At 38.3% G+C, this 24,261-nt stretch overlaps 1 protein-coding gene, 1 non-coding gene and 1 pseudogene across 2 annotated transcripts in view; 2 read left to right on the plus strand and 1 right to left on the minus strand.

Moving 5' to 3' along the window:
- Positions 1-232: 232 nt before the first annotated feature.
- LOC125935277 (60S ribosomal protein L15-like) lies at positions 233-849 on the minus strand (annotated as a pseudogene).
- Positions 850-5,192: 4,343 nt separating this feature from the next.
- The window catches only part of DCTN4 (dynactin subunit 4), a 32,291-nt gene continuing 13,222 nt past the window's right edge, over positions 5,193-24,261 (plus strand). The window contains exons 1-8 of the mRNA XM_049647995.1: positions 5,193-5,859; positions 8,272-8,342; positions 10,807-10,985; positions 16,043-16,086; positions 18,370-18,477; positions 20,165-20,238; positions 20,467-20,579; positions 21,299-21,408. Coding sequence (XP_049503952.1) covers positions 5,725-5,859; positions 8,272-8,342; positions 10,807-10,985; positions 16,043-16,086; positions 18,370-18,477; positions 20,165-20,238; positions 20,467-20,579; positions 21,299-21,408 — 834 coding nt within the window. The 5' untranslated portion in view covers positions 5,193-5,724. The remainder of the gene's footprint in view (positions 5,860-8,271; positions 8,343-10,806; positions 10,986-16,042; positions 16,087-18,369; positions 18,478-20,164; positions 20,239-20,466; positions 20,580-21,298; positions 21,409-24,261) is intronic.
- Positions 19,337-19,440, plus strand: LOC125935849 (U6 spliceosomal RNA). The gene has a single exon (XR_007461833.1). It is a non-coding gene; the product is annotated as a U6 spliceosomal RNA (small nuclear RNA).

The raw sequence follows: 24,261 nt of genomic DNA on the forward strand, positions 1-24,261 counted from the left end.
TTAAACAAGAAGAAAGATCTCAAATAAAAAATCTAACTTTACACTTTCAAGGAGCTAAAAGAAGAAGCACAAACTAAGCCCAAAGTTAGCAGAAGAAAAGAAATAATAAATATCAGAGTAGAACTAAATCAAATAGAGAATAAAATAATAGGAAAAGAGTCAACAAAAGAAAGAGCTATTTTTTTTGACTGTCCTAAATTATTTGGTAAGAATTTTACAAACATTACATGTATTAGTGGTAACAGTGGAGCTGGAGAGTATTGGGTCTTCTCTGAGTCACACAGCCAGAACCACCAATAGTATGGGGGAAATTGTGACCCTTTTCAAGGCCACGGCTCTTGTGGCCTGCAGATGTCAGCCCTCACATCTCCCTGTGCTTGTGGTCTGGTTTGGTGAATCCACTGGGTGTCAGGATTTCTTCCGACAGCTTTATGGAACAGATCAATAAGGATAATCTCAAAGAATTTGTATGTGGAATCTTCGCCAATCCAGTAAGAATTCAAGACTCTCAGAGCCCCACAGTGGCATCCAGCTTGCTCCTCTGCAACAGACTGAAGGCTTCGGGCAAACTTTAGCTGGTTGACATCATGATGGACAGGATTGCCATAGGTAGCAGCACCCTTAGGAACTGGGCGTTTGCAGCCACCATGTCGCACATGAATCCAATATATAACATAACCTTGCTTGGCCTTGTACTCCAGTCTATACGCTTTGTCGGGCCAGGTTGGGTGGGGGGCCCTGTGGAGCACAGGGAGCTGGAGATACAGCCAGCAGTGCACCCTGAGAAGAAAGCACATTACACCAGACTGCTTCTTCCTCCAGCCCCTGGATGTACTTGTAAGTGCCCATCTTGGCTTACCTTTGAACTCATGGCCGCTGCCAGACAGAAAGGCAGAGCTTGCTTTCTTTCTTTCTTTCTTTCTTTCTTTCTTTCTTTTTTTAAAGATAAATACCACTAACAAACCCTTAGTAGATTAAGACGATAATCTTGAAAAGACTCAAGTAAAGTCATAAATGAAAGCAAACACATTACAATGGGTGCCTGAGAAATAAAAGGTCATATAGGGTTATTATGAACAATTTTATGCCAAAAAACTAGATAACCTAGGTAAATGGATAAATTCCTAGAAATATACAACCTACTAAAATTGAATCAAGAAGAAACAGAAAGCCTGAACAGACCCATAGCAAATAAGGAGACTGAATCAGTAATCAAAACTTTCCAATAAGAAAAGCCCAGGACCAGACGGTTTCACTGGTGAATTCTACTAAATGTTCAAAGAAAAATTAATACCAATCCTTTTTAAATTCTTTTTTCTTAGGGGCGCCTGGGTGGCTCAGTCGGTTAAGCGGCCGACTTTGGCTCAGGTCATGATCTCACAGTCCGTGAGTTCGAGCCCCGTGTCGGGCTCTGTGCTGACAGCTTAGAGCCTGGAGCCTGTTTCAGATTCTGTGTCTCCCTCTCTCTCTGACCCTCCCCCATTCATTCTCTGTCTTTCTCTGTCTCAAAAATAAATAAACGTTAAAAAAAATAAAAATAAAAATAAATTATTTTTTTTAATGTTTTTTAATTTATTTTTGAAGGAGAGAGAGAGACAGAGCATGAGCAGGGGAGGAGCAGAGAGAGAAGGAGACACAGAATTCGAAGCAGGCTCCAGGCTCTATGCTGTTAGCACAGAGCCCGATGCAGGGCCCGAACCCAAGAACCACGAGATCATGACCTGAGTCAAAGTCGGACGCTCAACCGACTGAACCACCCAGGCACCCCTCCTCTTTAAAATCTTTTAAGAACAGGAGAGGAACCACTCCCAAATTCTTTTCACAAGGCCAGCATCACCCTGATTACAAAAACAGACAAAGACACCACAGGAAAAGAAAACTACAGGCCAATATCTCTGATGAATATAGATATAAAAATCTTCAAACAAACTAAATTCAATAACACATTAAAAGGATCATACAGGGGCGCCTGGGTGGCTCAGTCAGTTAAGCGGCCGACTTCGGCTCAGGTCACGATCTCGCGGTCCGTGAGTTCGAGCCCCGCGTCGAGCTCTGGGCTGATGGCTCAGAGCCTGGAGCCTGCTTCCAATTCTGTGTCTCCCTCTCTCTCTCTGCTCCTCCCCCGTTCATGCTCTGTCTCTCTCTGTCTCAAAAATAAATAAAAAACGTTAAAAAAAAATTTTTTTTAAATAAAAAAAAATAAAAGGATCATACACACCATGACCAATTGGGATCTATCCCTGGGATGCAAGGATGGTTCAATGTATACAAATCAATCAATGCGATACAACACAATTAAAAAAATGAAAGAAACCACACGATCATAAATAGACACAGAAAAGGTATTTGACAAAGTTCAGATCCATTCATTATTAAAACTGTCAGCAAAATGAGTATAGAAGGAACTTACCTCAACATAATAAAGACCATATATGAAAAGTCCACAAATAAGGGAAAAACTTAAAAGCTTTCCTTCTTAGATCTGGTACAAGGCAAGGATGCTCACTTTTATAACTTCTATCCCACATAGTACTTGAAGTCCTAGCTGGAGTAATTAGACAAGAAAAATAAACAAAAGGCATCTAAATTAGAAGGGAAGAAGTAAAATTATCTATGTTTGTAGATAACATCATCATATATGTAGAAAACTCTGAAGACTCAAAAAAAAAGCTGTTGGAACTAATAAATTCAGCAAAGTTGATGGATACAAAGTCAACATATAAAAATCAATAGTGTTTCTATACACTAATAATGAGCTATCTGACAAGGAAATTAAAAAGACAATCTCACAATTGCAAAAAAATAAATAAAATACTTAAACTTAACCAAAGAGATGAAAGATTTGTACAGTGAAAATTATACATTGATGAAAGAAATTAAAGAAAATACTAATAAATGGAAAGACATCCTGTGTTCATGTATTAGAAGAGAATTAATATTGTTGTAATGTCCATACCATTCAAAGTGATCTACTGATTCAACGCCATTCCTATCAAAATCCCAAATTCATTCTTTACAGAAATAGAAAAAACAACCCTAAAATTCATATGGAACCACAAAAGACTCCTTTTTGAGCAAAGAGAACAAAGGAAGAGGCATCACAGATCTTGATTTAAAATATGTTACAAGCTACAGTAATCAAAACAGGCATAAACACAAACATATAGACCAATGGAACAGAATAGAGAGCCCAAAAATGAATTCACACATCAACAGTTAACCAATCTTTGACGAGGGTGCCAAGGACACAATAAATGGTGTTGGGAAAATTGGATATCCACATGCAAAAGAATGAAATCATATAAAAAATCAACTCAAAATAGATAGGAGACCTAAACAGAAAACCTGAAGCCATAAAACTATCGGAAGTAAACATAGGGGAAAACCTTCTTGATATTGGTCTGGACAATGATTTCTTGGATATGACCCCAAAAGCACAGGCAACAAGAGCAAAAATAGACAAAAGGGATTCCATCAAACTAAAAACCTTCTACATAGCAAAGGAAACAATCAACAGAATGAAAAGGCAACCTACAGAATGGAAGAAAATACTTGCAAATCATATAGTTGATAAGGGGTTAATATGCAAACTACATAGCAAAATAAATAAATACTCCAATTTAAAAATCTGCAAAGGACCTGAATAGACATGTCTATGTGTCTATAGATAAGTCAGATATATCTAGAAAACATACAAATGACAACCAGATATATGAAAAGGTGCTAAACATCACTCATTATCAGAGAAATGCAAATCAAAACCACAATGACATATCACCTCACACTTGTTAGAATGGCTGTTATCAGATACAAGATAACCAGGGTTGTCAGGATGTGCAGAAAAGAGAACTGTCATACATTGTGTGGGAATGTAAACTGGTACAGCCACTATGCAAAGCAGTATGGAGGTTCTTCAAAAATTAACAATAGATCTATCTTATGATCCAGCAATCCCACTTCCGGGCATATAGTCAAAAGAAATGAAATCAGAATCTTAAAGAGATAGCTGCATTCCCATGATCATTTCAGCATTATTCACAATAGCCAAGATATGGAAACAACATAAATGCCAACAGATGAATAAAGAAAATGTGATATATAAATATATGCACAATACAATATAATAACTGTAATATAAATATAATATAAATATAGGTATCCTGCCATTTGTAGCAACACAGATGAACCTGGAGGACATTACGCTATGTGAAATAAACCAGACCCAGGAAGACAAATATTGCATGATCTCACTTATGTATGGATTCTCAAAGTCAGACTCATAGAAGCAGAGAGAATGGTTGTTGCCAATGGCTGGGGAAAGGGGGAAATGAAGAAATGTTGGCCAAGGGGTACAAAGTTGCAGTTATGCAAGGCGAATTAACTTCTGGACACCTAATGTATAACAATGTGACCATAGCTAATACTGTATATTATATCCTTGAAATTTGCCAAAAGGGTCGATCTTAAGTGTTCTCATCAGAAAAAAAGAAAAGAAAGAAAATGGTAATTATATGAGGTGATGGATATGTTAGATTGTTTGAGTTCATTATTTCACAATGTATATCAAATCACCAAGGTGTACACCTTAACTATATACCATTTTAAATTGTCAATTATACATCAGTAAAGCTGGAAAAAAAGAAAGAAAATATGCTGGAGGCAGTATGCATAGGAGTGACGCAGGCAAGCTCTGGAGTCAGACAGAACATAGTTCCGCTGCTATTTTTGAAATCTTAGACAAGTGGTTTCAATTTTCTGAGCCTCAGTTTCCCATCATTCCCAATACAAATGATGGTACCTGGCTTTTGGAATTTGGGGGAAAATTAAACGAGACAATGTACGTAATCTTTTCATAGCGTCTTGTACTCAATAAGTGTTCAATAGATGTTAGCTAATATTAATATTCAGTTCCATTTCTTCTCAATCACCAACTCTAATGTCAGACAAATAATACAACAGCGCAACGAGAAAAGCACGCAACTGGTGGCAGGTAACCTGGGTTCCAGTCTCTGCTACATTTTACATAAAATAGGTCATTTTACATAAAATAAGCCTTGGTTTATGTATTAGAAAAAAAATGTAGCCAACACCTAGCAATAATGTTCATTCATTGATTTAATTCCTTCACTAGTAATACTTGTAGAACGCCCACAATGTAGAGTTAGTCCTAATTCTAAGTATTCGAAACCTGGAAATGAATGAGAAATGGTTTCTGTGTGGAGGAGCTCACAGTCTAGGAAATTTCCAACGAGATAATGTCTATGAAGATTTCCTACAGGTCAGTGGCAAGTGTGGTGTGACTCTTAACCTTCCGGTTCCGAAGGCACTCTGTCCCTGAGATCTTCCATTTACCTTCTGGAAGTAAGTCTGGAAAGTGAGGGCAGGAGAGGCGGTTGTAAATTAAACAAAAGAGCATCCTTTCCTTCTGGAGAAACAAGGAAAAGGAGAGCACCGGGCCAGTGTGGATTTGACCTGTGATTGCTTACCTAATGACCGAAAGGTCAGACTTCCGTCCGGGCAGCAAACGCCCACTGAAACGCTGGGGGAGAAACGGGGATTCCCAGCTGCGCACGCGCACTTTAACTTTCGCCGAGCGCCAGGCCCTCTCTAGATCGGAAACCTTACGCAGTCTCCTACGAAAGACGTAGGAAAAGCGGCGTGGAAAACGCAGGCTCTTGGGTCACGTGACGCGGCGAGAGCGTCGTTGGCTCCTCCCCCTCCAAGATGGCGTCCCTGCTGCAATCGGAGCGGGTTCTGTACCTAGTCCAGGGAGAAAAGAAGGTTCGGGCCCCGCTCTCGCAGCTTTATTTCTGCCGCTATTGTAGCGAGCTGCGGTCGCTGGAATGTGTGTCTCACGAGGTAACGCAGTCGTCCCATGAAGTGTGTGTGTGTGTGTGTGTGTTGGGGGAGGGGAGAAGGGTTCGTCCTAGTCACCGCGACTGGCGGGTAGTTATTTCCTAGCTTGGTGATTGGCTGTGTCTTCTGTCGCTCAAATTTGCTTGCAATTTAATTTGCTTATAATATGTCATTTGGAAAGAAGGAGCGGCCTTGGGTGGGGCTGAGCTGATCTTTTGGTTCTAGAGCACCCTTTGATTGGATAGACTTGACTTTGGGGACCCTGGCCGTCTCCTGGGAGTGGGTTGGTAATTGGGTGGGTTGGGGAGGAAGGTGTAAAGGTGCTTATTCAGGCTACTTGAGGGGCAAGATACAGTCTTTCCTGATTGATACCGGGTGGAGCCCTCAGGCATTCTCATTCATGCTCCTCCCATCCTGGAAGTTCTGCCCCTACTTTGGCCAGAAACTGGGCCTTCCTCTGTCTGCCCGGGCTGTGTTCTGGCTCATGCCTAGGCCTGCAGCAAGGAAGAGGTTGGGTTGGGGCAAATTGAGTGAAAAGCGCTTAGAATAAGGTCTGTCGTGTAAGAAGCTCAAAGGGTTCTATTCATGGCGCTTCTCCAGAGGGAATGGTGCTGGCCTTCGCAAGCGCAAGTGGGGTTGGAAGTGGGATTGCTCAGAACGTAAAAGACCTACCCCATTTTTTTAAATTATCAAATAAAATTCCCAAACTTCTGCACCATTTGGCACATCTTGTTATTCGTTTAGTAAGCTTCGGAAATTAAAAGACGAGTAAGACAGAAATCCTGCTGTTGAGTGATTCATGCTCTGGTTAAGGAAAAGCTACTGGTAACAGTTACTGTTTATTCAGTGCTTTCTGTATGCTGTGGTCTACCTAAGGCCAATAGAATGAATACCTTTTTAAAAAAACTATTTTGTAGTTAGAGCAACAGGCACGATGTTTGCCCTACATCACACAGCCAAAAATTTGGGGGTGGCAGGGAGGATCAGGATTTGAAACTGCAGCCTTTCAAATCAGGATTTGAAACCCGATTCAGAGAACTTCATTGAAGATCCCTGGACTGTTAAAAGTGCATATGAAAACGTGTCCTATACTGTAAGCCATTTTACACATTATTATTAATAATAATTATCTTGTTGGGTGTATTTTTCATAGTATTAAGAATTGTCAGAGAAAGCAGTTAAATAATACGAGAGAAAAATCCATGTATTTTCTTTCTCCGTTAGTATTTTATCTGTGTATATCTCTTTAGCGGGTCCTTTGTCTTTTAGATGTTTCCTATTCCAGCTTCACCTCCAGAATTTATTGGATTAGAGTCTCATTTGGTGGTCATTAGAGAGATCAGTCTCCATGATTTCTAAGGATCTGTTAGAGAGTCTGTCTGTGACCACAACTTTTACAGACAGACTGGTGTGTACCTGGGCGTTTGGGGTTTGGAGAAGGATGAGGCTAGTGAGGGGTGGAGGAACCCAGAAAGTTCTTGGTGAGAACCTGGGATTGGATCTGCATATGAAGGGACGGGCATAATTTGAAAAGAGCCACAGGAAGGAACAAATTATAGTTGGCCTTTTATGATGAATACGTGTAAATATTAGTTAGCAATACTGTATGTTCCTGGAGATTATTTGAGCAGCACCTTTATTTTTTCAAAGGTAGTCCTGTGTATAGCAGATGATGAAAGAAGAAGCCAATTTCTATCATCATGCTGATATTCAAATAAATCTGTGTTTACATCTGAAGGTGATTAGGGTTACTAGAATTGTCAAACAGGATCTACCTACATTAAAGAAAATAATTATTCAGACCTTAAAAAATACAATGAATTTAATTTTCTACTGTGTTTTTGAGTTAAACACAATAAGACTATCTTGCTAGCTTAGTAGTTTAATTTGCCATTTAAATATTTCCATAGTTGGCTCTAGCTGATTTTGTAAATGTTAATCTATACTTCTGCAAATGTGTAATACTTCAGTAAGGAGAAAACTTTTAAGTCTTCCTTAACAATTTAAGTGTGGTCAAGTTATTACAGTCCATTAAAGCTAAGCAGGATGGAAGGATATTTGATCACAGCTTCACAAATTGGGTTATTTTATTTCATTAATCTGTTCCTTAGATTATCATAGAGTTCTTCTTTTACAAAGACAACTTTTAACACATCTCATACATGATACCCTGATGAAAGGGAACAGGAAAGAGCAGAAAGGAAAAATGGAAGGGTTTTAGGAAATCCAGAGGATAAGAAAAAACTTGGTTGAAGAATAAACCCTAAGCTGAAAACAGTCTAGATTCTTTGGCAGATCAGTGGTTTCTCACTTGCCACTGCAGTATATTTTAGAATTCACTATTTGGCATAGACATATATACAAGCTAGACCGAGTGCCTTTTTCTCTGATTTTTTATTTCTTGTTTCTTTCTAGGTGGACTCCCATTATTGTCCCAGTTGCTTAGAAAATATGCCATCGGCTGAAGCCAAACTAAAAAAGAATAGGTAAGACTGGGATCCATTTTTTTTCTGTTTTCCTCAACTATTTTTTGAATAAAACACATGGAATTAACTCTCATTTTTAACTAGCTGATTTTCATTTTTTAGCATCACCTTTGCTAAAGATGAAATGTCCTTTGATTTTTTAAATTAATTTTTTATTTTAGGACAGTTTTAGACTTAAGAAGTATTGTGAAGATGGTACAGAGAATTCTATTACTTCATACACAGACTCCCCTATTGTTAACGTCTTGCATTAGTATGGTATATTTCCTTCAAATTAATGAACAGCATTGGTACTTTATTATTAAATAAATGCTATATTTTATTCAGGTTGCCTCAGTTTTTCCCTAATCTCCTTTTTATGTTCCAGGATTCTATTTAGGATACCCACATTATATTTAATAGTGATGTCTCCTTAGGCTCCTCTTGCTGTGACACTTTCTTAAACTTTTCTTGGTTTTGATGACCTTAAAGGTTTTGAGGAGTACAGGTAAGATATTTTGGAGAATGTGCTTCAAACGGAATTTGATGTTTTTCTCGTCAGCGGGGGAAATGTGTTTTAGGGAGGAAGACAACAGAGGTAAAGTGCATCTTTTGTTACATCACATCAGGGGCACATACCATCAATAGGACTTATTACTGTTGATGTTAACCTTGATCACCTGGCTTGAGCTAGTATTTTTCAGGTTTCTCTGATGTAGAGTTACTCTTTTTCTCCTTTTTTATACTGCACTCTTTGGAAGAAAAGCCACTATTACAGTCAACACTCAAATCGTAGGGAGTTATGCTTCCCCTCTGTGAGGGTTATCTACACCAATTATTTGGAATTCTTTTGCATGGAAGATTTTTCTCTCTTCCCCTATTTATTTATCTAATCATTTACTTAAAGCATGAATATTGATTTCATATACCTTAGGATATAATCCAATACTCCTTCCTTCCTTCCTTCCTTCCTTCCCTCCCTCCCTCCCTCCTTCCCTCCCTCCCTCCCTCCCTCCCTCCCTCCAGCTTTGGCCATTGGAGCTCTTTCTGTAGACTCCTATAACCCTTTTACCACCCCCACCATTGCATGGGCGGGGAGTTTGGGAGGTTGTTCATTTGTTTGAGCATTTTCTGACTTTCTGGTATTGCAAGATAATCCAGGCTCATCCCAGGACTCTGCCTCAGTCCTGAATTAGCCATTTCTCTAATTAGTCTAAAGAGTTTAAAGTCTCTTTCTCTAAAGAGTCCTGGTTCCTTTTATTAGAAAACTGGTATTAAAAACCAAGATCTGGGTAGTAGGTATGTTTGTTGCTACTGGGTGCCATTTGGTTTTTAGCTTAGCATGTATACCTCCATGGATGCGAACCGCTATTACTTATCCTTCCTGAACCCAAGAAATAGCTCCTGATGATCCAGACACTGTTTTTTGTATGCTGTCCACACATTAATTTTTATTTAATCCTCAAAATATCAGTGAGCAGTAAACAGTGGGCAGGTACTATTATTATCCTTATATGAGGATGTTATCCACATGGCAAAATACCGCATAATTAGAGTTATGGAGCAGAGCTTCAGAACAAGTCCAGGAGTGGAAGTGAAATCTTAATAATCTCAGATGGTGAAAATTAAAAGCAGCAAGGCCCAGGGGCCCCTGGAGGGGAAACATTGGCTGAGCACTAGGAAGAGTAGTGCCTAAGGAGAGAGCAGAAAGCCCTGAAAATGCACTGCTTCTGAACTACTGCAGTTTGATGGCACTGTTTGGTTGCTGGGTCGGTTCTGGCACAGCACACAAGCAGTTATTTTCCAAACCCAGTTTCACAGCTTATTGTGTTGTTGCCTCCCAGGTTTCCATTGTGCAACTGCTCTTCCTCTCTCAAGGCATGAGCTGTGACATTTGTCTTCATCGGAAATCTTCGTGATCTGTACAAGCCTAAAAAGAGTCTGAAACAGTTAACCCCAGACTCTTTAACAGTGATTCCCTCTGTGGAGTAGGATTGGGTTAGGCTCTAATTCTTCAGGGACTTTGGTGCTGATTGCATTTTTTACAAAAAATAATGAACATTATTATTATAAAAATATATTAAATTTTTTTTTAATTTTTAATGTTTTTTATTTGTTTATGAGAAAGAGAGAGAGAGCATGAGCCAGGGGAGGGGCAGAGAGTGAGGGAGACACAGAATCTGAAGCAGGCTCCAGGCTCAGAGCTGTCGGCACAGAGCCTGACGTGGGGTTCGAACTCGTGAACCACGAGATCATGACCTGAGCTAAAGTTGGACCCTTATCCGACTGAGCCACCCAGGTGCCCCTATTTTTAAAATTTTTAAACAAGGTTTTAATACTTTTTTTTATTTCTTACTGTTTGAGGGTCACTCCTTCCTTATAGTTCTCTCTTGAATTCCTAACACCTAGAACAATGTGTGGCACATGGCAGGTGCTTGATAAATATTTGTCAAATGAATGGACAGTTGTGTTTGTTGTGTTATAGGTGTGCCAACTGCTTTGACTGTCCCGGCTGTATGCACACTCTCTCCACTCGGGCAACGAGCATCTCCACACAGCTTCCAGATGACCCAGCCAAGACCACCATGAAGAAAGCCTATTACCTGGCCTGTGGATTTTGTCGCTGGACATCTAGAGATGTGGGCATGGCAGACAAATCTGTGGGTGAGTCAGGTGGACTTCAGCATGAGATTTTGTGAGATTGGCAGTGCTGTGATCGCCCACAGATTATTATTTCTGTTACCTGTGGAAGGTAGGAGCTAAATTCCGAGCTAAATCTTTCATGTTCCCAAATTCTCACATTTGTGGGCTACGATGTTTCATCTAAAACTGGGTAAACTATTTAGTTTTCTTAGAGTTAGTAAAACAGTATGGATAAATCTGACACTTTCTTAGAATCAAAATATTAATGCTCTTCATAAAAAAGAAACACTCCTGATGATGAAAGACATCATGAACAGATCTAAAAGATAAAAGTAACAAGACTAAGAAAAATATTTGGATCATATATAACAGACTAAAGGTAAATAAATAAAAATAAAGAACCCTTGTAAATCAAGGAAGAGACCCCAAAGAAACATTGGGCTAAGGATAAGAATAGCAGCTCTCAGGAGTGGAAATAAAAATGATGAATAACCAAAGTGTGTGCATGGAAGGACCCACAGTAGGGTTAAAATGATTCTCTATTTTCACAAGTCCCATCCCTCGTGTTTCCTTACCCTTGAAATATTTTAGGCCTTTCTTTTTATTTCTACTCTTTCTTTGAATATCATGAAATGCCTTGTACTATTAATATTCTGTATATGTGAGTTTTTCAGGTGTTTTTAACACTATTAGGAGTTTCCTGGGAACAAAGACTTTGTTTTGAATGTCTGAATTTTTCATTTAGTTTTCGTTGTTCAGGTGATTGGGTTTTTGTTTTCACACGCAACTTGGTGAGGTAAATTTTTTAAGTCAATAAATATGCACAAAGGTATGTTTAACTTTACCAGTAATCAGGGAAATGCAAATGAAAACTTCATTGATTTGACAAACTTTTTAAATCTGTTAATATCAAGGGTTGGCAAGAATATGGGAGAATAGTCATTTCATGTACTACTGCCTTGGAGAGCAGTTTGATAACATTTATTAAATTTATTTCTTTTTATTTTTATTAAAAAAATGTATTTATTTAAAATGTATTTTTATTAAAAAAATGTATACCCAACATGAGGCTTGAACTCACAACCCCGAGATAAAGAGTCACATGTTCCTCCAACTGAGCCAGCCAGGCACCTCTATTTATATTTATTTTTATTTTAACAAAATAAATGGCATTTTATTTATTTATTTAACTCCAGTACAGTTAACATACAGTATTACATTAGTTTCAGGTATATAATACAGTGATTCAACATTTCTATATATTATTCAGTGCTCATCATGATAGTGTATTCTTAAATCTCCTTCACCATTTATTTTAACTTAAAGATTTTTTGTTAATGTTTGTTTATCTTTGAGAGAGAGGGACTGAGTGTGAATGGAGAAGAGGAAGGGGCAGAGAGAGAGGGAGGCACAGAATCTGAAGCAGGCTCCAGGCTCTGAGCTGTCAACACAGAGCCTGACTCAGGGCTGGAACCCACAAACCATGAGATCATGACCTGAGCCAAAGTCAGACACTTAACTGACTGAGCCACCCAGGGGCTCCACCTTCACCATTTATTAAAATTAAATTGCTTTTATTCTTCTCCCCACCAATTCCATATCCAAATATCCCGGAGCATTCAAACACATCCTCAAATGTGCATATGTAAAATGTTTGTCAGTGAAACAGAAAAACTGTGTTGGTTTGGACCTAAAGACCTAAGGCCCTAATTACCTCTCCATCATTTGAGTATTTCAGAGCAGAGATTGCACTTATCTTCAGTAAAGGAAACTTCCTTTATTTTTACATTTCATCTACTCCATGGTTAACACCAGAAAGTAGAAACTGTGTACAGTCAGTTCAAAATCTTGAGTTGCTATTTAGTTTTTATAAAAACAGTAGTATTGCTAACTCCTCATTGTCTTATTTCTGAAATTGCATGAAATTTCAATTCTGAAACTTGATTTAGACTTGTTAAAAATTTGTATTTGGGGATTTTCATTAAAATTTCAGCTTACTAGTCTATGAGGAAGCCCATAACAAACTCATTATGTCAGTTGACATAACAAAAGTGAAGATGGGCTTTAAAAACTTTTTGTGTGTGAGAGAGCACGTGTGTGTGCGTGTGGGGGGGAAGTGGGGCACAGAGGGTGAAGGAGAGAGAATCTTAAGCAGGCTCTAAGCAGGGCTTTGTCTCACGACTGTGAGATCGTGGGACCTGAGCCAGAGTCAAGAGTTGGATGCTTAACCGACTGAGGCACCTGGGCACTAAAAACTTAACAGATTTTCACACACTTTAGAAGTAAATATGGATGAAGTTTCTTTAGATTCAACTCTGTTCTTAAAAATTTAAGATTTGATTCTGTGGTGTTTGCTCTTTTCGTTTAGAATGCTTGAGCTCTTGGTTGTTTTCTGACTTTGTACATGAGGTTGATAAAATACTCCTCAAAAGCAAAAGTTAACAAGTGTATCTTTAGTTCCTTAAGAATGTTCATTGGTGGATAGATATTTCCTGAAATGTGATATGTGTTAGAAAGATCCTTCCTATAGCATCTTTTTAGATCATTAGTAAATATTTGCGTGGGTTTTTTTATTTTTTTTATTTTTTTTAAGTTCATTTATTTATTTTGAGAGAGAAAGAGTATGAGTCTGGGAGGGGCAGAGAGAGAGACAGAGAGAGAATCAATCCCAAGCAGGTTCTGCACTGTCAGCACAGAGCCCAATGTGGGGCTTGATCTCACGAACCATGAGATCATGACCTGAGCCGAAGTCAGATGCTTATTAACCAACTGAGCCACCTAGGTGCCCCTGGTTTGTGTGTGTTTTAATGTCAGTGTGGCAAGTAAGTTGTTTGAATTTGCTTACAAATTTAAGTTAATTATGAAAAACAACCCACAGTGGCATAGTACATTTGCCCCAGTGAGTTGAAGTGTATTTTTCTACATTTGTATTTTGTGTCTTGTTATCAAATTATAGAAACAACGCCCAGAAGTCCAAATAGATTTCTCAGTGTTACTCTGTAGAGGATGTTTTATGCTTTTTAGATTATGAGCCATTAGGGTTGGAAAATTTATATTTCAGAACTCAAAACCTGTGTTTACTTCAGAAATCTATCTTCTCTAGGGTATCTTGACAATGATAATTGAATACTAGGAGCTCTTAAAGAGTACAGACAATTTTTTCTTTCATGATGTCATTGGCGTGTGAGAAGCTCTGAAACCACTTTAGAACTATTTGTTTATTTGTAAGTAAGCCATTGTGTCTGTAAAGTGCAGAGAAATGAGATTGTTATGTTTCCCAAATTGCTCTTCAGAATAAATTACCAGTTCTAAGGAAGCAATTAGGTAAAAACATCCAGAGTTTTCAAAATATTACAACTAAAACATTGCTTTCACATAATTGTTTTTCATGTTTGTCTCAAGTAAGGCAGCCTTTAAAATACAAATATTGTACTAAAGGATGTTAATTGTTGCAGTTTCTTGCAAGAAGGTATGGTGTCACCTTCAACAAGTGTCCTTTTTGTTTTGGAGAAAGGTTATTTTTAGTTATACAAATAATACACATTCCTGTATTTATCTTCCAGCTGCAGAAATTAAACAGAACCAAAACAGTTTAAGCCCTTGTGTAGGCCTTTCCATACCGCATCCCCCTTCCTCTGCCTCCTAAAGAGAAACAATCATCCCAGTCCTGAATTTAGAGTTTATCAGTGCCCATGCCTGTCTTTATACTTCTCCATATATGTATGTAGCCACTGCCAAATGCTTTTCAATTGGAAACAAATGGAAAAACACTGCATGCATTCTGCTACAACTTTTCTCTGTCAGCATTATGTTCGTGGTATGTAGTTGATTTATGCATGACTTACCACAGTTTACCCACTCAGTCTCTTCTGATGGACACTTAGGCTGTTTTCATTTTTTGGATTTGGACAACAGTACTGTTAGAAACATTCTTGTACATATTTCCTGAGTCACAAGAATAAAGTTTTCTCTACATAACTGAAAGTAAAATTGCTTAAGTTGTGTATATCTTTAGCGCTCCAAAATGGCTTCCCAACTTTGGTCCCACCAGTAACAAGGGTAGACTACCCATTGCTCCAGATTGTTGGCAGGTCTAGTATTGTTGGACTTCTTCCAGATTTTTCCAAACTGATGGTTATAAAGTGGTATCTCATTATGGTTTGCTTTTCAGCTTTTTTTGGTTAGCTTTATTGAGATACACAGTCACAGTTGACTCTTGAACAGTGCAGAGGTTAGAGATGTTGACCGCCCCCCCCCCCCCGCCCCCCACCATGCAGTCGAAAATCTGCTATAACTTTTGACTCCAGCAAAACAACTACTAATAGCTTACTGTTGACTGGAAGTCTTACTGATAACATAAATAGTTGATTAACACATATTTTGCATGTTATATGTATTGTATACATATATATTCTTATAATAAAATAAGCTAGAGAAAAAAATACATTTACATTACTGTATTGTACTTATTGAAAAAAATCCACTTATAAGTAGACCCATGCAGTTCAAACCCATGTTGTTCAGGGGTCAGCTATATTCATTATGGTTTTACTTTTAACTTTCTGGAATAATCTTTTCCATTATGATTTGTGCGGTATATTTCTTATGAAAGAAATTCTTCTCTAAATCAAGGTCATAGAACATACAAATTGCACAGCATTACAGGTAAGAGCAGGGTCTTAAGAATCAGACTACTTGAGTTTGAATCCTAGCTTCACCACTTACTATCTATGTGACTTTGAGCCTCAGTTTCCTCATTGGTAAAATGAGACTGATAATAAGAATGCCCATCTCAGAGGGTTATTATGAGTATAAAAGGGTATGTAATACATTTCAAATACCTGGCACAGAAACTATGCATGTGTTAGTTGTGGTGGGAGCGGTTATCTTTATCACCATCATTATTTTTAGTGAAAATTTTGTTCTGAGTGTCTTGGTTTATATAATTTATAGGACTGTTAGAAATTCTGTGATTTTATGTGTTTAAGTTGCATTATTTGGCCTGCAGATGATCTGGTTTTTATGAAAATGTAAATATTAAATTATGAAAATATGCTTAACGTTCCTTTGTCTTGCAGCTAGTGGTGGTTGGCAGGAACCCGAAAATCCTCACACGCAACGGGTGAGTGAAGTGTCATCAGAGAGAGGATGAGCTAAAAAGATGGAGGGAAAGCTGAAGATCTTCCATGTTACGGACTATGGATATGGCATATGCTTAGAAATCTGTGATGTGTTTTTTGGTATCTGTTACATATAGAAAGTGCTCTCATAAGACATTAAGTCACAATGGCTGTGTTTTCCAGTCTGACTTAAGTTCATAGAAAAACCTAGCTGTAGCTTTAGTTCTGTGGCCAGGTTGTGAATCAGAATAAGGACATAGTATGCGTTTGTTTCTGTTTGTCATGTATCCGCCAACTACGTTAAGGTTCTGTTTGTTCTCAAATGCTCTTGGAAATACCATGGACATATAGATGTCTGAACTCCTAGAAACACCACACATATAAGATGCCCTTGGACGAAGCAGTGGTTGCTGATAGAAGCACGACTCGAGCATTCTTTAACAGTTTAAAGTGAATTGATCTGTTTGGGAGGTACCCGAGCTGATTCGTTGCCGCAGAAACTCAAACATGAGAAAGAAGATGACGTGGTAGTGAAATGAAGGACTTACGGTCAGGCTGTACATTAAGCAGTGACTTCTAATCACTCACCTGTGATATCAGCAAAAGTTAGAAATACCATGGATGAGAGTGTGAGGAATTGGACCTTTCACATACCCTATTGTTAGTGTAAATTAGTACAGATTTCTTGAGCTTTCAACAGCATCTATATGAACTGTGACCTACGGAAATACTTGCATTTATGCACAAAGATATGTATATTCATTGACCAGACATTTATTGAGCACTTATGTCCCAGGGGCCATGCTGAACAGTAGGGATACATGGTCCCTTTCTTTATAGAGCTGAAGTCCAATGGGGAAATAAAACTTGATCAAATTATCCCCAGATAAAGGAGAAAGGGTGATATGTGATGTGAAGGAGAAAGAAATTGTGCCATGTGAACATTTAAAGAAATTGTTTTCATCTTTATTTGTCTTAGAGAGCGGGGGACAGGGGCAGAGGGAAAGAGAGAGAGAGAATCTAAAACAGGCTCCATGCTTAGTGCAGAGCCTGATGCAGGGCTTGATCCCACGACCCTGGGATCATGACCTGAGCTGAAACCAAGAGTCAGATGCTCAACTGACTGAGCCACCTGGGCCCCTTGTGAACCTTTATTAGGGAGATTTCAGCTAGTTGAGTCCATGTCTGAGGACTGTGCTGAGCTCTGAGGACAAACAGGCACAGAAGGGAAAGAATTCAAGGCAGAGAAACAGCACATACAGAGAGCTTATAAGTGGAAGAAGCAAAACAAGTTGTAGACAAGAAGGGGAGTGTGACCAGAGCACAGCACAGTATCAGACAAATGGACAGAAGAATGTGGGGTTGGACCGTGTGGGACCACTTGGACCAAGTCAGGGAGATTGAGAAGCTTTGAACTGTTTTTAAACTAAGTGCTGACAAGATCACGTTAGTGCTTCTAAGAAGTAATTGCTGCTGAACTGAAAGTGAATATCAGGAAGCCATTAAAGTCGCATCATAGGAAGTGCTTAAATACCTTAACAGATATCTGTGTTACACAATAAGATGCAGCCTTGAAAACAATGAGATCTGTTGACTGGATGAAAGGTTCCTAATACTTCTAGTCAAATAAAAAGTTATAATTTATTTCTCCTATATGAAAAGTGTTTTCAGACCTATGAAAGCTACGTATGTATACATGGGGTTTTTGTTTTAATGTAGGCAGATTGTAATATTATCATACCCATGTCTGTGTGTAAGAATGCTATCTAAGCTGATAATTGTGGATGCCTCTGGTGAGGGGAAGGGTGGACTTGGGCACAAGAGAAAAGAGAAGTATCAGTTTTTATTCTTTATGTTAAATATTGTTTGAACTTTTCACAACATATATTGCTCTTAGGATTAAAATATGTTTTAAAAATGAAAAGGTATGAGTGGTGAAGACAGTACAAGCTGTCACAGTCTTAGATGTCCTGTGGCCATGCGGAGAAAATGGGAGCAATTGTGAGGGGAAACAAGTAAAGAAGTAAAAGAATAATAAAAAGAGGGCTTGAAATTTCCAAGCCTTTTCATTGCCCGTTTCTTCCTGTTGCCACAGTTTCCATTTTAATTCTGCAAATAATTGAGAGAAATGTGATAAAGAGAAATTCTCTTTGAAGGGCAAACTTGACTACTGTAGTAATTTGTCTCCTTCATTTGTTATGTGTCCAGTCAGTGGTGTTGATTAATTTTGCATATTTCCTGTTAGCTTTTTATGCAACAAATACTGCGTCTTTGATTTCTTACAGATGAACAAACTGATTGAGTATTACCAGCAGCTTGCTCAGAAAGAGAAGGTTGAACGAGATCGCAAGAAACTAGCACGGCGTAGAAACTATATGCCTTTGGCTTTTTCGGTGAGGACTTGGTCCAAAAAAGGAGTGTGCATTTCATTGATCGAGGCCTGTGTGGCATGAGAACAGTGACCCTTTCGGAAATTGGCCACTGTCCTTAGATTCCTGAATGATGGGTAGCAGAGAATCCTAGTGTCTAAGTCTAGCAGTTAACGCTTTTGCCATATCACGAGTTCTATTTGAGTTCTTTCAGTTTTAAGGACATTTGTGTTCCTTTTTGCATCACTGTCCTCCCTCTCCTGATTATTCCCCACAGCTCATGTTTAATTTTGTAGGCATCACAGAACTCTTAAACAGAAAGTCAGAAGAAGGTGGGCAAGTGGTAGATTTTATTCACGTTACCCAGTAGCCCACCTTTGACCTCCTGTAGTAATGGTTTTCCAGCTCTCATGATTATTTCTGGCACCTTCCTATGTTTCTCCAGTGTGAAGAACACTGACTTTTACGCAATGCATTTGGGTGGTTAAATAAATAGTAACATATGTACGTGTAATTGTTAGGAATTATTTATGGAAGTCACTGTCGACTATTTGTACTACCAATCCAGACGCAAAAGGTTAGGATTTGGCGCTTTTGTTATTGTCCCCCAAGTTTCATTTGCTGTCACAGAACAATTTCTTTTCTCCATGCTTGCTGGGGGCCCAGCAGGTTGACATTGAATACATAACATTTATTGAAGGACAGTGATGTCTCAGGCACCGTGCTAAGTGCTTTTCCCATTTTATTTAATTCTCACAAAAATCCTGTAGGGTAGTTTGACAGTTGAGGAAATGTAACTTACCATCCTGCTTCTGTATGACAATTAGTTTAAATCACTGAAACTCTAAGGGTTGGTGAGGTCCATATAAAAACCTTTAGTTTTGTGCTCGCTTTGGCAGCACATATACTAAAATTGGAACGACAGAGAAGGTTAGCACGGCCCCTGCACAAGGATAAATGCAAATTTGTGAAGCGTTCTATAAAAAAAAAACTTAGTATTTAATAAAACATTAAGACATGCAAGGCATCTACATTTGCCAGAGACTTTAATGAAGGCTAAATAAAACTTACGGAATAGTTCAGTGCTATAATCAGCATACGCACTACTATGTTTAGGAGAGGAATTTGAATTAAAGGCATTATTCTTCCAGCTTCCCTTATAACCTGCCTGCTGTATGAGTTTGCTTCTATCTTATGCTGCATTTTTTTGTCTCTGTTGCAACCTGCTGCTATTTGGGGGCCTACAGCAACACACTATTCATGTAGTGGTAAGTTCTCTTTTATGATTCTTGCTAACCCTGAAGAAGTTAGCAGGTGATCACTGGTGTTCCATGAAGACATTCATCATGTAGCTTAGACACTCCACATAGTTCTGGTCTAAGCCATAGAGCCATTGCTTAGATACTTTTAGATTAATAGTAAAAAATAAAATAAAAATCACATTTAGTTCAATTTTGCTGTACTAATATAGTTTCAGTCTCCATGTGTGATGCTTTTATTATTCTTTTAAGAATAAAATGATGTGGGGCTACAAATTTCTTTAAAAGGAACTTTAAATTAGCTTTTTGGTTTTTTTTTTGTTTTGTTTTTGTTTTTTTTTTTTTGCTTATTTCCCTGAGCTTCTCATGCTGTCCCACCCCAAAATCTTTCTTTTGGTAAATAGGATGTATAAATACGGGATTTGTAATCGGGATTTCTGAACTCTCTTTAGGACAAATATGGTCTTGGAACGAGGCTTCAGCGACCACGAGCTGGTGCAACCATCAGTACTCTTGCCGGACTGTCGTAAGTTTGGACATTAAATGGCTTGGAGGAGAAAAGCAGGTATCAAAATGAATATTGAAGGAATGTGACGTAAAACAGTGCCTACTGGGGAAGATGAGTCTCATGCTTAGAAAAGACCTGAGCAGAGAAAGAATGTCCTACAATAGAAGAATGCTTCAGTTATTGCTATCATAGACTTTGAATATAATCAGGTGGACCTTTGAGAAATTAGTGCTTTTTATCTTTTAGCCTTAAAGAAGGAGAGGACCAAAAAGAGATAAAGATTGAGCCAGCTCAGGCCGTGGACGAAGTAGAACCTCTACCTGAAGATTACTATACAAGGCCAGTCAATTTAACAGAAGGTAATATTTTACATTATTCTACTTTGTTTCTATTTCACATCTAATCTGCTTTGGTTACTAAATGCCCTGGATTTTGAGTTTGTTTTTTTTTAAATGGGTATTTATTTTTGAGATAGAGACAGAGTATGAGCCAGGGAGGGGTAGAGAGAGAGGGAGACACAGAATCCAAAGCAGGCTCTAGGCTCCAGGGTGTCAGGACAGAGCCTGACACAGGGCTTGAACCCATGAATTGTGAGACCATGACCTGAGCCAAAGTCGGACACTTGACCAACTGAGCCACCCAGGCACCCCTGGGTTTTGAGATTTTTAATGCCATAGCTGTTAGTAGTAAAATAAATCAAGTAGCAAGTGAGATGGATACAATCATTTGAAGAACTTTAAAAAAAATTTTTTTTTGAGAGAGAGACAGAGTGTGAGTGGGGAAAGGTTAGAGAGAGAAGGAGACACAGAATCCAAAGCCAAGCTCCGAGCTGTCAACAGAGTCCGACGGGGGGGCTCGAACTCACAAACTGTGAGACCGTGACTTGAGCTGAAGTTTGATGCTTAATTGACTGAGTCACCTAGGCACCCCTGAGGAACTTTAAAATGTCAAATTTCAATATAGTAGCTTTTTGAAGAACTATTCACAAGGGAAGTGTTGTTTCATGTGATAATTTCATATAAGCCTGATTTTGAGCAAGTCATTACAAACTAAGCCTGGTTCCTGCCTTTCATACTAGTGACCACCCTTCAGCAGCGCCTCTTGCAGCCTGACTTCCAGCCAGTCTGTGCCTCACAGCTCTATCCTCGTCACAAACATCTTCTGATCAAGCGGTCCCTGCGCTGTCGGGTAATTATTCCATTTTGTAGAGTTGCCATTTGTATAAGAGAAAAGCAAAAATAAATTAAACATTGGGATCTGACTAACATCGAAACTTTGGGGGACGTAGTAAATATAAAGAATGCTTACAGAGAATGTACTAGGTGTCTAGGCATCATTTTAAACGCCTTCAAGATAAAAATCCTTACAACTATGAGATATGGGTACTATTGTTACCCCTGTTTTATAGATGTGGAAACTGAGGTACCTACAGGTTAATAAGTTCATAGCACTAATCCCTAAGAAAATCATGAAAGAATATGTAACTTTTAGGCTAATAAAGAGGAAACGAAAAGGAGTAATAATAATTTAAAAGAAAGCAAGAAAGGAAAGACAACAGCAAAATCGAGCCTCTAGGAATTTATAACACAAACAACTGAATTTTTTCAATAAATAAATTATAAAAGAAAACAAAAAAAAAAAAGGGGAAAGAAACCTTTTAGATCAGTGCTATTCAGCAGAACTTCTTCTGATGATGGAAATGTTCTGTATTTGCACAGTCCAACATGGTAGCCACTAGTCGCATGTTGCTATTTAGCACCTGAAATGTGGCTGAGGTGCTAAATCTTTCAAATGACCACTTGTGACCAGTGGCTACTGTTAACAATACAGCTCTAGAAGAGATCTACCAAACATAGTATGTAGACTTCATTTAAATCCCAATTCAAACAAAACATAAGAAAGGGGCCAGGGAGCGGGGAGGAAAGGAAGAAACATTTATGAAATCTTTGGGGAGATTTAAACACTAGCTGGATTTTTGATGCTATCGAAAGAACTTGCCATGTTTTTAACGGATAAAAATAGTATTGTTATTTTTAAAAATATCTTTCAGAGATACATACCAAAACATTTATGGATGAAATGACATGATGTCTGATACTTGTTTCAAAACAATCAGGCATGGTGAATGGGTAAGAGTATAGATGAAACCAGATTGGTCATTGTTGCTAACAGGTTGCTAATTTGTTGAAGCTGTGTGACATGTACTAGGAATTTCTACTACTAATTTGTATTTTGCATATATAAGAATATTTCTATAATGAAAGAGCTCTTCAAAAAAGAAGGAAAGGGGTGCCTGGGTGGCTCAGCTGGTTGTGTCCAACCTCGGCTCAGGTCATGATCTATCAGTTTGTGAGTTCGAGCCCCACATCAGGCTCTCTGGTCTCAGCGCAGAGCCTGCTTCAGATCCTTTGTCTCCCTCTCTCTCTGCTCCTCCCCTGCTCGTGCTCTCTCTCTCTCTCTCTTTCAAAAAATAAATAACATTTAAAACATAAAAAAAAAAAAAGGAAAAGATACTGGCTTCTAATTGTGGAATGAATAAGTCACTGGAATAAAAGGCACAGCATAAGGAATATAGTCAATGATGTTGTAGTAGTGCTGGATGGTGACAGACAGTGGCTACGCTTATGGTGAGCACAGCATAGCTTAAAGGGATGTTGAGTCACTACGTTGTACACTTGAAATTAATGTAGCATTGTATGTCAACTGTACTCAACAAATTTTAAAAAATAAGGAAGGAAAAGCCCATTTTAAGTATAAAGACATGTATTGATTAAAAGTAAATAGATGTAGACAGATAAACATGCTAACACTAATCTTTCTAATCAAGAAAGCAAGTGTAGCTATCTTAGTTTCAGACAGAGCAGATTTCAAAGTAAAGAAAGTTAACAGGGATAAAGAAGGGCATCACATAATGATAAAGGGGCTAATTTTCCAGGAAGACATAACAATTCTTAACATGTATATGCCTAACACTAGTGTCAAACTATGTGAGGCAAAACCTGATAGAGCTGCAGGAAGAAATAGGTGAATCCACCCTCATAGTTGACATTTCATCACCCCTTTCTCAGAAACGGACAGATGCAGCAGGCAGAAAATTAGTAAGGACATAGCTGAACTCAACAACGTCATCCATCACTGGATAAAATTGACATTTGGAGACTGCTTCACCTAGCAACAGCAGAATATACATTGTTCGCAAACTCATCTGGAACATTCACCAAGGCAGTCTACATTTTAGGCCAGAAAAAGAACAAAACAAAACAAAAAGCTCATCATAATGGATTTGAAAGAATAGAAATCATACAATGTCTACTCTCAGGCCACCGTGGGATTAAACTAGGAAGTAACAGAAAACTAGAAAGTTAGCAAATACATGGAGATTAAACAACACATTTCTATTCTAAATAGCATGTGTCAAAGAAGAAGCCTCAAGAGAAATTTAAAAATACTTTAAGCTAAATAAAAATGAAAACTACTTATCAAAATTTGTGTCATGCTGGGGCGCCTGGGTGGCTCAGTCGGTGAAGCATCCAACTTCGGCTCAGGTCGTGATCTCACGGTCCGTGAGTTCGAGCCTCACATCGGGCTCTGTGCTGACAGCTCAGAGCCTGGATCCTGTTTCAGATTCTGTGTCTCCCTCTTTCTCTCTCCTTCCCTGCTCATGCTCTGTCTCTCTCTTCTCAAAAATAAATAAACATTAAAAAAAATGTTTTTAAAAGAAAAATTTGTGTGATGCTGTGAAAGCCATGCTTAGAGAGAAATTTATAGTATTACATTCATAGATTAGAAAAAGAGGAGAGATCTAAAATTAGTCATCTAAGTTTTCACCTTGGGAAACTGGAAAAAGAAGAGCAAATTAAATCCACAGTAAGCAGAAGAAAAGAAATAATAAGAATTCAAGCAGAAGTCAATGAAATTGAAAATAGGAAATCAGTAGAGAATATCAACAAAACCAAAAGTTGATTCTTTGAAAAGACCAATAAAATTGATAAGCCTCTCTCCAGGCTAAGTAGGGAAAAAAGAGAAAGGGCACGAATTACT

The sequence above is a fragment of the Panthera uncia genome, assembly GCF_023721935.1.
Source record: "Panthera uncia isolate 11264 chromosome A1 unlocalized genomic scaffold, Puncia_PCG_1.0 HiC_scaffold_17, whole genome shotgun sequence".
Lineage (NCBI taxonomy): Eukaryota > Metazoa > Chordata > Mammalia > Carnivora > Felidae > Panthera > Panthera uncia.